The 16,505-nt window shown below is 32.8% G+C and overlaps 2 protein-coding genes across 5 annotated transcripts; both read right to left on the bottom strand.

Moving 5' to 3' along the window:
- Positions 1–686: 686 nt before the first annotated feature.
- Positions 687–7,131, bottom strand: LOC106713807 (putative sodium-coupled neutral amino acid transporter 10). 2 transcript variants are annotated; one of them, XM_045680165.1, is made up of 10 exons: positions 6,952–7,131; positions 6,551–6,668; positions 6,143–6,299; positions 5,382–5,505; positions 5,181–5,302; positions 4,707–4,855; positions 3,863–3,999; positions 2,855–3,091; positions 2,380–2,530; positions 687–2,241 (listed from the first exon to the last, which is right to left on the bottom strand). In XM_045680165.1, exons 1-10 carry the CDS (start codon positions 7,033–7,035, stop codon positions 734–736), a joined length of 2,787 nt encoding a protein of 928 aa, XP_045536121.1. In that variant the 5' UTR covers positions 7,036–7,131; the 3' UTR covers positions 687–733. The 2 variants fall into 2 exon arrangements, with proteins under 2 accessions (XP_045536121.1, XP_045536122.1); XM_045680166.1 differs by lacking the exon at positions 6,952–7,131 and having other exon boundaries at positions 6,546–6,620.
- Positions 7,132–8,940: 1,809 nt separating this feature from the next.
- LOC106713808 (zinc finger protein 846) lies at positions 8,941–12,359 on the bottom strand. Of its 3 annotated transcripts, none has more exons than XM_014506676.2 (3): positions 12,081–12,359; positions 10,100–11,701; positions 8,941–9,225 (listed from the first exon to the last, which is right to left on the bottom strand). In XM_014506676.2, exons 2-3 carry the CDS (start codon positions 11,667–11,669, stop codon positions 8,999–9,001), a joined length of 1,797 nt encoding a protein of 598 aa, XP_014362162.2. In that variant the 5' UTR covers positions 11,670–11,701; positions 12,081–12,359; the 3' UTR covers positions 8,941–8,998. The 3 variants fall into 3 exon arrangements, with proteins under 3 accessions (XP_014362162.2, XP_014362160.2, XP_014362163.2); XM_014506677.2 differs by adding an exon at positions 9,623–9,666 and having other exon boundaries at positions 9,146–9,225; positions 10,100–12,359; XM_014506674.2 differs by having other exon boundaries at positions 10,100–12,359.
- Positions 12,360–16,505: the final 4,146 nt, after the last annotated feature.

Raw genomic sequence — 16,505 nt, 5'->3', positions numbered from 1 at the left:
TATAAAAATAAAAAGTGTGATTTGGTTATTATTATTTTTTTTTTTTACTGTAATTCGTCGTGTTATATTTCAAGACTCATTTTTTTTTATATAACAAGGTGGCAAACGAGCAAGCGGCCACATGAATTCGCCGAAATGGCGAAGCGACCGCTGCCTATTAACATTCGCAATTGCAGATGCGTTGCCTACCTTTAATCGACGAAGAAGGAGACGCACAAAAAGAGAATATTTAACCTTCTTATGTATCTCCTCCATCAAATCCACTTCCCCTTCCCATCCTTTCCTTATAGGAAAAGGGGTGGGAATAGAAAGAGGACTAAAATTAGGTCTCCGGTACCACACTCATCAGACTGTACGCGGAATTACTTCTACTTTTATAAATAAAACAATGAATAACATGATTATTTATATAAATGCAGTGTAAAATGCAAAATTAAATGCAACTTTTTTTTTACATTGTTGTGAATATTACAGCGTGTGAAAAATAGCAATTTCTTAATAAAAAATTTGGAAATACGTAATCCAACAAAATAAGGATGTTTTGCCCTGGACCGATCCAGCCATCGATAGAATCAGTCAGCTCAATGGTAAAAAGATTCCCATTGGACCGATTGATCAGTAGGAATATCGTCCCAACGGGAATAACTCTAAAATAGTTTACTTTACAGGCAAAAAGTATTTATGCTTTAATTCTTTAATAAATAAAATAATTTAAAATATCAAATAAATAATTTTATCTTCTAACATCTTCTTTATAACTCTTTAGAGATCTGCGCAGTATATTAGAATGTAAAGGAAGGTTTACAGGTAAACCAATGTCTATCTTGACATCTTTAGTTAAACCATTCTTGTTGGATATTAATTTCTCACAGATTGGTTTATCTTCAGGTTTCAATATTGTCTTTTCCGTACAATCGATCACTTCTCTCTTTTGTCTAGAAACTACAGGTTCAATATTTTGGTTATTTTGGGTTTTAATATCATCATTTTTGGGTTTATTTTCGTTATTCTGTGGAATAGCTTCATTAATATCTTTTAAATTATTATTTTGTTTATCAGGTTTTAGTTCTATATTATTTGATTTAACGTCATCTTGATTACCCTTTAATGCTATTGGCAAAGGTACATTTTGCGCCATACTACTAATGCTTGCTACATTTCTTTTTAAAGAATCTTCGCCTTCTTTATATGATTGTGGTTCATCAGCTGAATGAAAATGTTCTTTGTTCACCTTATTTTGATCTTCTACATTTAACAAAGGTTTTTCAATGTCTTTCTTCGCATTTTGTTCTTGTTTATTAAGAATAAGTTGGTTTTGTTCTTGTTTGTTATTTTGTTGAATCGGTTGTGGATTGACTTCGTTCTGTTTAACTGCTTGAGGTAAACTATTTTGAGCGTGAAGATTGTGTATTTGTGAGATTATTTTATTAATATTATCAGGTTTGTTTTCTACTTTTTCTCCTTGTATCTTTTGATCTGATTTAATTTCATCTGGAGATTTGGGCAAATTTGCTTCAGGTGCCTTCTTTTCTCCGATAGCTTCTAAAGTTTCTGCGGCTTTTTTGGCTATTTCTTGGACCGCTTCATTGGCTATCTTTTGTAAAGGTTCCTCTTTCCTATCGGCTACATCTATGTGCGCTGCCGGTTTGTCAGTAACTCCGGACAAACTCTGTATCGCCATATTTGCAATCTTTTGTATACTTTCCACTGCTATCTTTTTAGCTTCAGTATCATCTATTTCTTTTTTATCTTTCTCTAGCTCTTTTTTAGTCTTCATAATTTTATGTAAAATCTCTTTCTGTTCTTTTATCAATTCTTTTTGTTCTTCTCCGTGTTGTTTTATAGTTTCTATGAGCTGTTGTTTCTTTAGAATATCTATCTTTTCCTGACTGGATTCTGGTTTTACAATTTCCTTTGGTTTCTCGATATTGTTAGTTTCAATTTTATCATTCCCGTTATTTAGTTTAGCTTCTTCTAACTTCATTTTTAAATCTTTCGGATGAGTTTCTCCTGAAATTCCTATTACTTTGGCGTCTCTTTTAGATTCTTGTTCGGGTTCGAGTTGTTTAAGCTTCGGATTTATTGGTATTGGATTTTCGGGGGGTTTTTCATTGGAATGCGACTCGGGTGGTATCGGGTTGGGAGGCTGTACTTCTGAATCTTTTATGATCTCCTTCGGGGCTTTTTCTTCAACGTTATTCGTTATAATATCGCTTTTTAGTCCGGCTGCCGGTTTTACACCTGAAATATTAAAAATAAATTGGAAACAACATTAGTAAAACCATAATATTTCAAATATTGTTTGATACAAGTACTTAATCCCTGATTTCATTTCATTGTGAGTTCGTTTAGTGACTTTCTTTAGTAGAGTTCTCATACCTTCATCTTTCTCCATCTTCTGAAAGAAGTCCTCTACAATCTTGTCGATGCGCTCTTGTGTTATAAGTTTGTCATCGTACTTGTTCTCCGCAGCCTGCAAGTTGGCATACGTACCCAGCACCAGGATGATCAGACCCAGTACTAATACAACCTGCAAATTTTTATTACGTAAAAAATTAAATCTATTTACATTTTCGTAAATGCCTAAAAATATAAAAGAAATTTTCTATTTGTAAATAAAAAAATCCCACCAGTGGTATTTGAGTTAAATTTAAACATAAAAGTAATCCAGTATTTTTTTTTCTATTTTTTGTACGCTTTAATCGCATTAACTACCAATCTAATTTGAAAAATTCTTTTTACATTTGAAAGACCAGTCCTTAAGAAAGGTTATTAGGTTATTTATCATCAATCAACGACATTAAGGGGCTGACAAAAGCAAATAAAAAAAAACAAATCATAAAAGTGTACTTACTTTGGCCAGCAATCTTTCATTGGTATTCTTAAAGGTGACATTGATGAAACATGCCGCAGGAAAGACCACACAGATTAGGACTCCGATGGTGGACCCGAGGAGCCCTAACACAACTTCTATGTCTGGTAATAAAAGACTGACAAAAAGTGCAACAGCAATTATTGCTACTGTGATGCAACGGAAAGTTGTAACTGGTATTGAGTGGTTTATGATATGGTCATGTTGCGCTGGATGTACCTGTAAATACAAAGTACTAGTTGACGCCCGCGACTACGCGCGGAATTAAAAAAAAACTTAATAGCCTATATATTCTTCCAGACTATGTTCTACATCTGTGCCAAATTTCATCAAGATCCGTTCAGCCGTTCCAGAGATACCTTCAAATAAACATCCATCCATCTAAACATTCGCATTTATAATATTAGTATGATTTATATATCACTGCCTCATTGTATTTATACAACCTCTATAAGCGAGAATTGTACGCTCCCGACAGACTACCTCCATAAGCGAGAAACTCAGGTTAGAGAACTATATAAGCGAGAAAAATGTTTTAGTCATTTAGACAGTCACATATTCAGTTTCGATAAAATATTACAAAGACATTTAAAGTATTAGATGGGACAATCTGAACTAAACCGTTCTGAGCTAAAAAAGTTTGGTGTCAACGCTCACATGTGAAGTGGTCATTTCTTTATTTATTTTAACCTTAACTTTTACTTTTAACTTAACGTAATTACTTCGCTGCTATTTACGATACTGTCTAGTACGATTAAAGTGTTTCAAATGTCCTCTCAATAGGCGATTTATTTGAATCTTTTTGAAAATACTAAATTAAGATATGAAATTTCCAGATTCTTTGGTTAGCAAAAACAAAAATAATCAAAGAAAAGACTCATAACCACTAAAAAGAAACGAAATTCTCTTTCAGTCAGACCAGTATTCTCCAATATGGTAATACAAAAAAAAGATAATGTAGTTGAACGAATGAATGAAGTGAATGAATACCTTTTTGTATAGAAAGGAGTAGAGACTAGCTCTGCAGGGGAATATGATAAGAGGGAAGCTGAAGGCGAGCGACATGACGAAGCCCAGTTTGATGACGTCACTGCCCAACGTTGGGCTCAGGCTCATGAGGATGTTGCCTGCAACAAGTGGAGAAAATCATTAATATCTCCACTCAGAGTGATAGTCACCAAGCGAGACCTGTAGATTTAGTTGAAATATCTACACTAAGGGACTTGTTTAACCACAAAGCTAATTATTTGTTATTTACTTACTAAATCAAACATATATAAACTTATAACTTTATTATATTTAGAAAACAATAGTTATGACTGTATTAGTCGAACCTGGATAAGCGAGAGTCCAAGGTTTCTCTCTAACCCAATTTTCTTACTAAAGCAGGTCGTTCGTGACCGGACAATAATTCTCGCTTTTAGAGTTTTCTCGCTTACCTAGGTTCGACTGTATTTTTTATTTATTTTAAATTCCTTTTGAATATAATGCACAAATAATAATTTTATGTCCATATATTATTCATGAAAACGTCGGTGGCTCAGGGGTTAAGCACTTGACTTGAAATCCTGGGTCCTGAGTTCGAATCCCGCTATGTAACAATGTGATTTTCGATTTACCTATGTACTTAATGATGTTCTTAAAGTAAAGGAAAACATCGTGATGCTGCACATATCTGAGAAGAAATTCAATGATATGTGTGAAGTCAACCCGCACTGGGTCAGCGTGGTTGACTAGGATCCAATCACCCCTAATTAGGGTAGACTCCGAGCCCCTCGGTGGGAATGTATAGTGAGCTGATGATGATGATTATTTATTACAATGACATACTGACCTGATATATTCTGTGAACTAAATGCAACATATCCAAAGAAGCCTAGTGTGAAGTACACCGCTGTGCAGATGTTGATAGCATTCTTTGTCACAAGGTTCATCTTCTCTAATGACAGAGACGGCAGCGACTCAAAGATCTCAAACAGTTGTCTAAAAAGTTTTTAAACTAAAATTCTAAAGTTCAGAACAAGTAAACTGTTTATGAGAAAAATTTACCTACTTTTAATGACTAAATTAATATAAACTAAGATAAGAGTATCGTACTAATGGATGGATGGATATTAGATATCTATATACATATAAAAGAAAGTCGTGTTAGTTACACTATTTATAACTCAAGAACGGCTGAATCGATTTGACTGAAAATTGGTGGGCGGACGGAATCGCGGGTAAAAGCTATTATCTCTAACATCAACTCATACATTAGTATGAAGAATGCATAGAGAGAGTGTAGGAGTGAGTTTGGTTTACTTACGTTTGACAAAACAAAGCCATAGAGAATATAGGCACACATTGTAAGACTCCGGATGGCTTCCATGTCTCAATACGAATGTGCCAGTCACTGGTCAATAACTGAGATGTTGCTTCGAAAATCACCTGAATTTAATCCATACATACATAAACTTTCCCAATAAACTAAGCTACTATGACATTGTATATAAAATGAAAAACGTACTTTAATAACCAAACAGAAGTAGAAGCATATTGTTGCCGCACTAACATTACTCAGACTGTCAACATTTTTTAATAATCCCAACGGCAACACACATACTAATGACACTATTACCATTATTGAGGTTCTGAAAATTTTTAAAACAAAATTAATCAAACTACTAAAAGATATTACTGGATTAGGTATTATAATTTCAGAAGCAAATCTTATCTTAAACACAGAGCATTGTTTTTTCTTGCAAAAAAAAAATATTTGTATGATTAACAAAAAAGGTATGGAGACTCATTGACACCAGTTAAGTTTAGACTAGAGAGTTTTTATTTATTTTTATATCAAAAGGTGACAAACAAGCAAACGGCCACCTGGATTCGCCGAAATAGCAAGGCAACCGCTGCCCATAGACATCCACAAGTGCAAATGTGTTGCCTAAATTTAATGAACGGAGAAGGGGACACACAGAAAGAGGATATTTCTTCTTTTGGGTCCCCTCTTCCGCCAAATCCACTTCCCCTTCCCATCCTTTCCTAATAGGAATAGGGTGGGAAGGGAAAGAGGACTAAAATTAGGCCTCCAGCACCACACCCATTAGACAAAACACGGAATTGCTTCCATTTGACGCCTGTCTTCTGTGTAGTTGTGGTATTTCACCGGTTGACCCGGCCCATTTGTGCACCCAACAAATATTGTTGTTGCGGGATATACCACTGTTGTCATTGTTAAGAATTTAAAAAAACTTAGAGGAATAAATGCAATTAGCTATTTACCTTAAAATGTCACTTTGGTTAATATTAAACATCTTTGCAATGATTTGAGGTCCCAAGTCACCAACAACCACAAAATATGCTATACAGGTACCCATTAGAAAACCTATAATACCTAGCTCTATGGCTAACTTACCCGCTGGTCCGAAGACATGAAATGCTAAAAAATTGAACAGAATTTGTGAATTTAAAATGCAAATACACAGAATGGGTACTTCACAGAAATAAAAGTATTTGTGGTCATGTTGCATGCATTTACAATTTTTGTTTTGAGTGAAAGTAAAATTTTTCAGATTCCAGGCAGGAATAACCATCTCTTTTAGAGGTTGATATAATATTTTTTGTAATTAAAGATTGATTATTGCATTAGGCCTTGATGAAATTAAGTAAAGAGAACATTACTGACCTTACCTAAAAATTCAAATGTCCGTCTCCTTGTGATGATTGCAGATTTAAGTAAAAAATGGCAACAGAGCCTTGAAACGAATCCCATTAGCAAAAGTATTAAACTAGCTAATATTACTCCACACTGAAATAGTAAATTTTTCGCTATTGTATAATACGGATACGGATAATACGGATGTATTGTGGATAAGTTTTTAAAAAGTTTTCTTTAAAAAAGCCAAGTTCCATTGTTTACATTTCACATTTAATTTGTGAAATGTAAGGAATTTATTAAAGAATAGACATATCCAAAGAACAGACTATATTTTATAATTACCACTTTATATTTACTTTATGAATTATTAGGTTAATCAAACAAAAATAGTGCTACGTATACTTTTTTCGTGTCTGAATTTGAAGATACTTACTTGTTGAAAACAGAAAGGCATTGCCAATATACCGACTCCTATTATACTATTTGCTAATGTTATTGATTGTCCTGTGGTACCCATTTTCACTTTTGATAATATTTAACAAACTATTTGTGAATCTTTAAACACCAATAATAGAATAACACATGATGGGCTTTTGTTATGACAGTTTTCGAAGTTGATATTTGTCATTTGTTTTGACTTTTGCTATTGTTGCTATATTGAGTATTGCAAGTGTAGCCATATCAATAAAATTTAGTTAAGACACTATAATAAGTTTTTGGTGACACTCTTGTTTTTAAATATGTCGTATTAAATTTCGTATTAAAATTTACAGTAGTAAATTAATCATTGAAAAGTAACATTGAATTATCTTCCTAAAATATATTGTACATTTCAAAACAGGCCAAACTGACACCACGAATGCTTTATACATAAAATATCACTTCACATTTAACCGCTGCGGGTGATGTAACATAAATGCATCAGTAGAGGGCCACACGAAAGAATATTGTCAGCAAACAACCACCTGTCTCCTTTGGGGGGCACGATGCTAATAAAGATCGTTTAAAAGAGCTATATTACTATTTTTGTGGTGTTTATGGGTCGACAGTGACAGTACTACAAAAAAAACTGATCAAATTTTAAAGGGATGTTTCCAGACAAATAAATAATCATACCTACGTTTTATCAATGTTTATTAATATTTATCTTTGGTAATTTATTCTAATATTGATTGACATTTTGAAATATTGCCGTTAATATTTAGTTCCTTAAAAAATTATTATATTTTTGGTACATAGAAATTATTTCGATTTTTAAATAAAAATTTCTGACATTTTACCAATATGGAACAAACTGTTACGAATCAAGATTATATAACTACCAAGGGAGGGTAATACTGAACTGTATCATAACACAAATTAATTTTATGTAGGCATGACGGCAACATTTTTACAGAAAAAAAAAACATGTTTTATATTTTAAACCAGTGTTTTGGCAATACACATAAGAAACTTGAATTGACACTAAATAATACAAAATCAGTCCACTAACATTCACATTTCGAAATTTAAAAATAAATATTTATTCTAATCTGCATCATTTTTTAAATAATTCTATGTACCAATGCATTACATAATTATGATTACAGCGTATGATATTCAAAACATTATATTTACCTTAGACATTACTTATTATCTACTATTATCATTAGACATCAATTACACAGAGAACAAAAATAATGGCACCTAAAAAAATCCAAATAACAAATATGGGTTCCCAAGAAAACAGCTGCTCAAAAACATGTTTTCGATCTTCTAATTTTTTCTTCAGTTTTTTGATAATTTCAAATTTAGAACACAGAGGTGTTGTTTATTCATGTTAAAAGTATACACATAAATTAAAAAAATTATATCTGTTACAGGACTATTATTGGAGAATGGACAAGCACTTATGTAGAGGGAAGGCAAACCACCTAAGAATATAAATACGTTTATGTATTAAATAGGTATGCAAAATTGTTAAAACATTATTATATAATGGCACAAAACATAGTGTAATAGATAACAATATTTTAAAAAATAATTAAAGAAATTAAAATACCTTCTCCAATGTTTTATAAAATTAAACAATTTTAACGGCGATCACTCCTCGTTGACGGAGTTGATGATAAAACCTTAACCTACTTATTACAATATCAATCACACCCTAAGAAGAAAAAAAACAACATTTTATAAGTTATAAATCAAATTATTTAAAAAAATATGTTTAAAATAAATAACAATTATAATAAAACCTTTGGACTAATCACTTTAGTTTTCAATGGCAAGTTATACATGTTAATAGTCTTGGTTATTTTGTTTTTTAATAAATTTATGATCTTTGGGTTACCAATACTTAATAAAATAAAATTAATTATAAAAATAATTTATCTAACTTCTAACAATTCTGTGATGTTATAACATGAAATACAATAAATGTTTGTGTAAAATATAAATAGTGCTAAATAAAATAATATTTCAAATTAAAACAAAAAACCTTTTCAGTTTATTTTCTTTTCATTGGTTAATAATTCTAGCAGTTCTTCGGTTGTTTTATTTTCCTTTTCAAACTTTTCCATCTTCTCTCTCGGGACTGTACCTTTTAGTAATATGTCTATATTGTTACGTAGACGTTTTAGTGGAGACAACGATTCATTTCTACATGGAGTGTGTCCCATTGCCTCCAATGATTCTATCAGAAGGTCATCAATTAGGCGCTTGTTAAATCCTGTTAAAATAAAATATTTTTTTATACATAATACTAGAGTTTTATTCATACCCTAAAAATAAATATGTATTTACAAATAGTAAAATAAGTTTGCTCTGTGAGTTCTTAAATGAAGTTTTAATTTTTTTTAAGTTAAATACGTTTAAAGTTTACCCTAGTGCAGAAAAGCTTTAGAGTAAATTTAATTTAAAAAAATAATGACAAAAAAAACTTTCCCATAGCATAAATTTCTAATCAAAACATCCAAAATAATAATTTTATGCAAACAAAAGTATTTTAAAGCATATTTAGGTTTGCACAAGCAATAATTGCAACCGCAGAAACCCCAACCATAACCAACACCTTTTATCTGTAAATACCAACACCATTATTATTAACGGAATGTAAATGAACTCACTTATAGAAAAATTACCCATGATTATCTGCTATGTCGCCTTCTGCCTACAAAAAGATGACATTTTTCTAAATATAACACTGACAAAGCTGGTTCACAAACAATCAAAATACTTCACAGAAGCACACAAACACTCAAAACCCTGTGTTGGATCAAGAACTTTAAAATTAAACACACAAAATAAATGATGATTGTGCAATAAATGAGTCAGTCATTGTAATGAGAATATGAGTGTTTTGTTGTCTCTACAAAATCCCATTAATGTGTGTCCTAGCACTTTTCAAAACACTTAAATTTGTCCCGTAAAAAGTTTCAAACAGAATAATGATTTATGTAGTGTAGTGTGTGAGAAATGGGTTCCTGTTATTGGCACACACACACAGGAAGCAATGTATGCTAAATCCAAAATAAAAAAATCCAGTGCACTCGTGTTTATGTGTGTGACCAAAAATTGTCTTAATAAAATAAATATTTACGCACCTAAATATTTAAGTTTTTCTTTACTCGCAATCATGGTGAAGAGAAGAGCCAGCAAGAATCTCATTCTTGATAAAGTCATAACAGATTCAACTTCAATATCATATTTCTGAGTTGAATCATCCTCTTCCACAGTCGCCTGCTCCGTGCCATCCATCATGCATGTCTTAGCATGTGTTGCTAAATGGGCTTTCAACTTAAAGAATTGTGAACATTTCTCACACTTGTATGGCAGATCCTTACCATGAATATTTCTCATGTGCGCCTTCATATGAGGTAATTGAGAAAAAAAGAGAGGGCACATAGCACATTTAAAAGGTTTTTCCCCCGTATGACGCCTAATATGAAGCAACAAAGCATTAGAATGTGTGAATGAACGATCACAAATCCTGCAAGGATACGGCCTGTCTCCTGTATGACATCTGCGATGTACATTTAACTGTGTAGACTGTGTAAAGCGCTGACCACAATCTGGACATTTATGGGGACGTTTCTTCTCGTGTGTACGTAAATGCTCTGTTAAATGTCCTTTCAGTTTCTTCTTACAAATTGGACACTGTATTAATAGCCCCGCATGGCAGATCTGAACATGTCTTCTCAATGATGTAATTCGTAGGAACTCTTTCCCACAGTGCTGGCACACATAATCTTTTATTTTTAAATGACCTTTAATGTGAAGGGCTAGATTGCTTCTGCTGTCATAGCTCATATCGCAAACAGTACACTTGTACTTGCCAGTAATGAGGTGTTCTTTTTCATGCTCATGCAGTAGTACATGATGTGTAAATTGCTTGTTACAAAATATACACTTGAGCAATTCTTCATTTTTGACATGGATCATCATGTGCTGATCAAACTTCTCTTTCAACAGAAAAGGTTCCTCACATACAGCACAAATGTAATGATTTGCAACTTTCATACCTCTGGAGTGCTGGAGCTTCATATGAGTCATCATATTTTCTTTTATATAAAACCGTTTGTAGCAATATTTACAGGTGTATGGCACCACTTTAAGATGTACATAGATATGTCTGCGCATAGAGGTTTTATTAATAAAGAATTTCTTACAGTAATCACATTGGAAAACTCTCCGCTTTGTAGTTGTGCTGTAAGTAAGACACTGTTTTGCCATCCATGATAACTCCTGTTCTCTTTCTTTTTTTTTTACCGATGTTGGGCTTTCAGGCTCAGATGATTTTTTCTTTCTTTTTTTCACACCACCTTTACTTTCTTTGTCAGATTTAGCTTTATTTTGGTCACTAGAACCACTTTCATTGTTGTTTAATGCTGCAGTTTTCACTGTCTTATCTTTTGCAGTCTGCTTTTTTGGTTGATTGTCCTGAATCTTTAATTCACTTTTCAATATGTTATCAAGAAACTTTAAATGCACTTTCTTTTTGACTTTTATTCGTCCACTTTTTGACATTAAGCCACTTTTAACTACATCCAAGTGAGGTTTTAACTCTGGTTTAGATTTTTTCTTGAATTTGTCCTTAAGAAGGTGACCATTCTTAAGAAATAACCGCAATTTTTCTTTTTCTCCCAAGTTCTCTTCATTAGAGGGTCTTTTCATAACTATGTGAGAATTTGTCCCATCATTTATACCTGTTGGTGATTGACTATTTTTATCAGTACTTTTAGATGAGGCCTTATTAGACGCCTTTATTCTATTTTTAACATTAGCCATTGTGAACACTGGGATTCATTAGTAAGAATTCATTTTATCAATATGTGAAAAATGTTACAGGAGCAAGCAAGAATAACCACCACCAAGGAAGAACGAATTAGTACAGGCGTCGCTTGAATACAACGTGAGGTATGTATATTCTACGATAGCGTCGGCCGCGCACCGCACAATACTTACATGCACTGTTTGCATTAGAGATTCGATAATCACCTCTGCAACACTTAGTAAATGATGGCTCTAATGTGCGAAGGACGAAGCCACTGCGTGCCTTTTGTCTTATACGAATATAGACATTACCTTGTTCTACAGCGATATAAAATATAACGATTCATCCATTGTGTTCAACACCTTGATCCTGATTTCGACTCCCGCAGGCAACCTTTACATACACTTGTTCTACTTAAATTAAATTTTTAATTTACGAAAGAAAACGACATCGAGCGAAGATTAACGATGCCAATTTTTACATAAAATTAACATTTTTACTTTAGGATATCGCACAAAAAAGAGACAGAGACGCAATAAACGCGCCTGTCAATAAAATGACGAACAGGAAGGCATCAGTGACATCTGGCGGTCGATGATGTTGAAATAGGCATTTCAATGAAAACATACCACTTATTTTTTGTTTCAATTTTAAAAATACATGTAGCGAAGTATATAATATTACACTCTGGTGTTAAATCAACGTTTACATGCGGTATCAATATGAAGTTACACAATCACTCCGAGATAAGAAATGGAATTTCTATTGGAAGAAATTTTAATCGATACGCTCGATTAATGAACGTAAACAGCTTTTTGTTTATCATTAATTTAACATCGTTTGATAAATACCTATGGATTATTGATGATTTAGCATAATTTTAAGACATATTATTTGAGCACATGAAAAAGCAATATATCTTTTCGAGTATCGATTTTATAACGATATGTTTTTACATTAGTTTTGTAATCAGCGACAAATTAGAATTTAATTTGATTTTTTTTAATTAAGCTTCGACACATTGTTTATTTAATATTATAATTCACCATAAGTATGTTTTATAAAGTCGCTTTGTAATTTGCAACGTTGATGTCTTTTTAATACCAACCGCACTTTGATACTAAAGACATCAACGTTAGTCTTTTCTTTTACAGACAATGTTTATGTTAATAGCCAAAAAATTTATTCTTTAATTTATTCTTCATACATATTAACGTATTTATTACGGTACAATTAAATATTCCCAAATTCAAATATAAAATATCAGTTAGTTTCTACAATTTTACTTTAAAATTCAAGGATTCATTTAAAAATCGCTTTAGGAATTTTAAATAGTTATGAGTAATTTGTAAGATAGATTCGTGTAGGGAACAGTAGTTAGTTAAAACTTAAATATGGAACGAGGACATGTGTGGCTCATAAATTAGCGATTTTTATTAATACTTTTATACATAAGACTATACACGATGTTCTAGTTTGGTTATTTATTTGACCATAGTAATTATTTGTTTTATGAGGATATGAAGTAGCAGTTACTTATACCCCATGTCACAGTTACCCAGAGACATCCACATTCAAGAATAAGCAGATGAATTGCAGACAACTTGTCAATCCTAAACAGTGGCAAGATATCGTGGATAAAAATAAGAGTATGGGTTAACAAAAAAACCTATTATGAACCATGAATTCAATTTAGTAAATCGCCCTAACCTGATTTTCTTTTTGTTCATTTGCCACATATATTCGTTACATGTTGTTCTACATAAAAATCGTTAGCTTTGTGGCCTTAAGCATTATGGTCGTGCGCTCAAAATTATAGCAGATGCTTTCCCCATTGTGAGCGAACAATGGGCTTGGCTTGCACCACATTGAGCCGAACCCGCGCACCCATGAGCTTGCATAATGTACCGGACGATGACATTGTATAGACAACAGTCCCATTTTGTGTGACGATTACATATAAATACAATATTTTATATTCAATGTCTTTTGTTTTAAACATCGACTATTTGGTTTAGAATAAAGAAAAATAATAAGCGATAATTTATTTTAAAAAATAATATAAGAGGCATTGGTTTTATTTTCAGATTAATCAACATATTTTCATATCATGTAGGCAACATAAACTTGCTCTAATCAAATATATACAGTACTAGCTTTTACCCGCGACTCCGTCCGCGCGGAATAAAAAATAGAAAACGGGGTAAAAATTATCCTTTGTCCGTTTCCAGGTTCTAAGCTAACTGCCCACCAATTTTCAGTCAAATCGATTCAGCCGTTCTTGAGTTATAAATGGTGTAACTAACACGACTTTCTTTTATATATATAGATGTGAAAAATGTCATTATTAATTATTTCTTTAAAATGCATAGATAAAATAACTATACGTGATGTAATAACAATGTTATAAAATATAGAATTCCAGTAAACCGAGAAGCCTTGACGTTTTGATATCCATTACTTTGAAAGCCTACAACTTCCGCCTAGATTCTATTACAGAACATTTTTTAACATATTTATGTTTACTAAATAAATAACATACATATTATAGTATATTTTTTATTTAAGTATATTGAGTAATAAAAATATCTAGTTAGTTTTTAGCTTCATAAAACTACATACTGTTAAGTGCGGTAAAAATAAATAAAATGGTATCAGAGACTGCTACAGAATAGACGTGAAGTTTGCTATGAAACGCTTAATTTTATTTTTTTTGCTTCGCTCTACTGAGCACACCAAACTTTTTGGAGGCCAAGGTCTTCTAATGACTAGCAATATTTGTCGTATGTAGATATTTACAGCCAGTGTCTTTTAAATGTGAGTTAAGAAAAATAATTTAAAAGTAGAACTACGTTTTTTTTTAAACTAGGTTCTTATACTCCTTTTATGTCCAGAAACTAATCTGTTATTTATCTGATGTTGTAGATGTTGGGCGAATTTTTTCACTAAATATTAGGCAAAAGCCTTTCCCACTTACTGCCACACAGACGTTTAATATTGAAATCTACACTAAGGAACCGCTAATTAACTATTAAATGACTCTGTGTTAAATTAATCGCTTCATCAGAGAAGTCGAGATCTTATTTCTATATTACTGACTTATTTATGTTTCTTATTACCATTATTATCAAAGTGTACATTTATCTGAGTATTTTTTGTCAAGACAAGTTACTAACAAATGTTATCATTTTACAAACTTTCTCTTTAATGTGACATTGTTTTAACGATATGTAACTAAGTACTATCTTTTTATATGTATTTACATTACAATTAGTCGTGACACTTCTTACGTAAGATTTCGTGTTTCACGGAAACGTCAAAACTGTTCGTAAACAATGACTATATTTACACAAGAAAGAACAATTTGTAATTGTTTCTAAGTTTAAATAGGAAACTAAAAATGAAGGTGAAATGCATTAGAAAAGTATACTTAAATGCCCATTTTGTGGACAATTCGAGCGAAGACTTGTTGTTTAGTAAAGATTAGCTTTAAAAGAAATTACAATTTTTTTACGATAGTTACTTGAGCATAAGTAAAAGGACTATCGTGCAAGTAAAAAGCCAAAATGTTATGGTTACTGTTCTATGAAAAGTAAATTGAGAGCACATAAACTAGGCATTATACCCCAATCCTTCTGCGAATCAGTTATTTCGCAGAAGGAGGAGAAGGAGCGGGAGCGCGAGGGAGACCCCCTGGCGCCTCCGCTCCGGCGCAGGACAGCGGGGAGAAGGAGGCGGCAATTCGCCGACGCCCTTCCCCCCCCCACAAATAATATGTGAGAGGAGCCTTAGGGCAACAACGCAGGCGCGGTCACGGAAGTAAGCTCACGCGTTCCCGTGGCCCCGCCATAATGCGTCAGAGGGCAGTCAGATTTTAGTGGGTATTCCGGTCGCCTTCTGCGGCCGGCGAGTTCCACGCCATTGCACAGCCCGGCGTAGTGATGCGTAAATGCATTTCCTGACATAAAAAAGGCATTTTACCCCAAAATATAAAACCGTCAATATCTGGAAAAATTGTCGTATAAACATACTTTTATCTTGTTTTTTTTTTTCAAGAACAACGTGAGGGTTGACAATATGTTTCTGTAAAGTATTTCGGAAGTTAAAAACTACGGTTAAAATTACAAAGAACCTATCTATTCTATTTTTGTTGACCGTTAGGGGATGTTCCACATCCAATCACTGAACCAACATTGTTTTTAGCCGACTTCAAAAAGAAGGAGGTTATCAATTCGACTGTATTTTTTTTTTCTGAAATCGTTTTCAAATCATATTCCTTGTTCTAAACGATTTAAAATGCTAATAAACAAATGACCTAACAAATAAGGCTCCGTTATACTGATAAGATAATAGAAATATACAGCCGGGTGTTAGATGACGGCAACACATGATAAGGTCCCACCTTATCTTGAAGTCTCCAGATAATGTGGACTTTGAGTTGCGCTTAACCTGATTTACACTGGTCATTGACCCTTACAGAGGCAACTTATTTATAAATCGAATTGTAAAGCCATCTGTCTTATGTTCTAGCTTTTAGCAGACATTTTTACTAGTTTTAGTTATTTTATTAAATACTAGCTGTCGCCCGCGACTCCGTCCGCGCAGAGTTAAAAAACGTAATAAGTAGCCTATGTGTTCTTCCAGACTATGTTCTACATCTGTGCCAAATTTCGTCAAGATCCGTTGAGCCATTCCGGAGATACCTTCAAACCAACATCCATCGATCCATCCATCCA

Source organism: Papilio machaon, chromosome 12 (genome assembly GCF_912999745.1).
Source record: "Papilio machaon chromosome 12, ilPapMach1.1, whole genome shotgun sequence".
Taxonomy (NCBI): Eukaryota; Metazoa; Arthropoda; class Insecta; order Lepidoptera; family Papilionidae; genus Papilio; species Papilio machaon.
The sequence above is the reverse complement of the archived record's forward strand: the minus strand, read 5'-3'. Positions and strand labels throughout refer to the sequence as shown.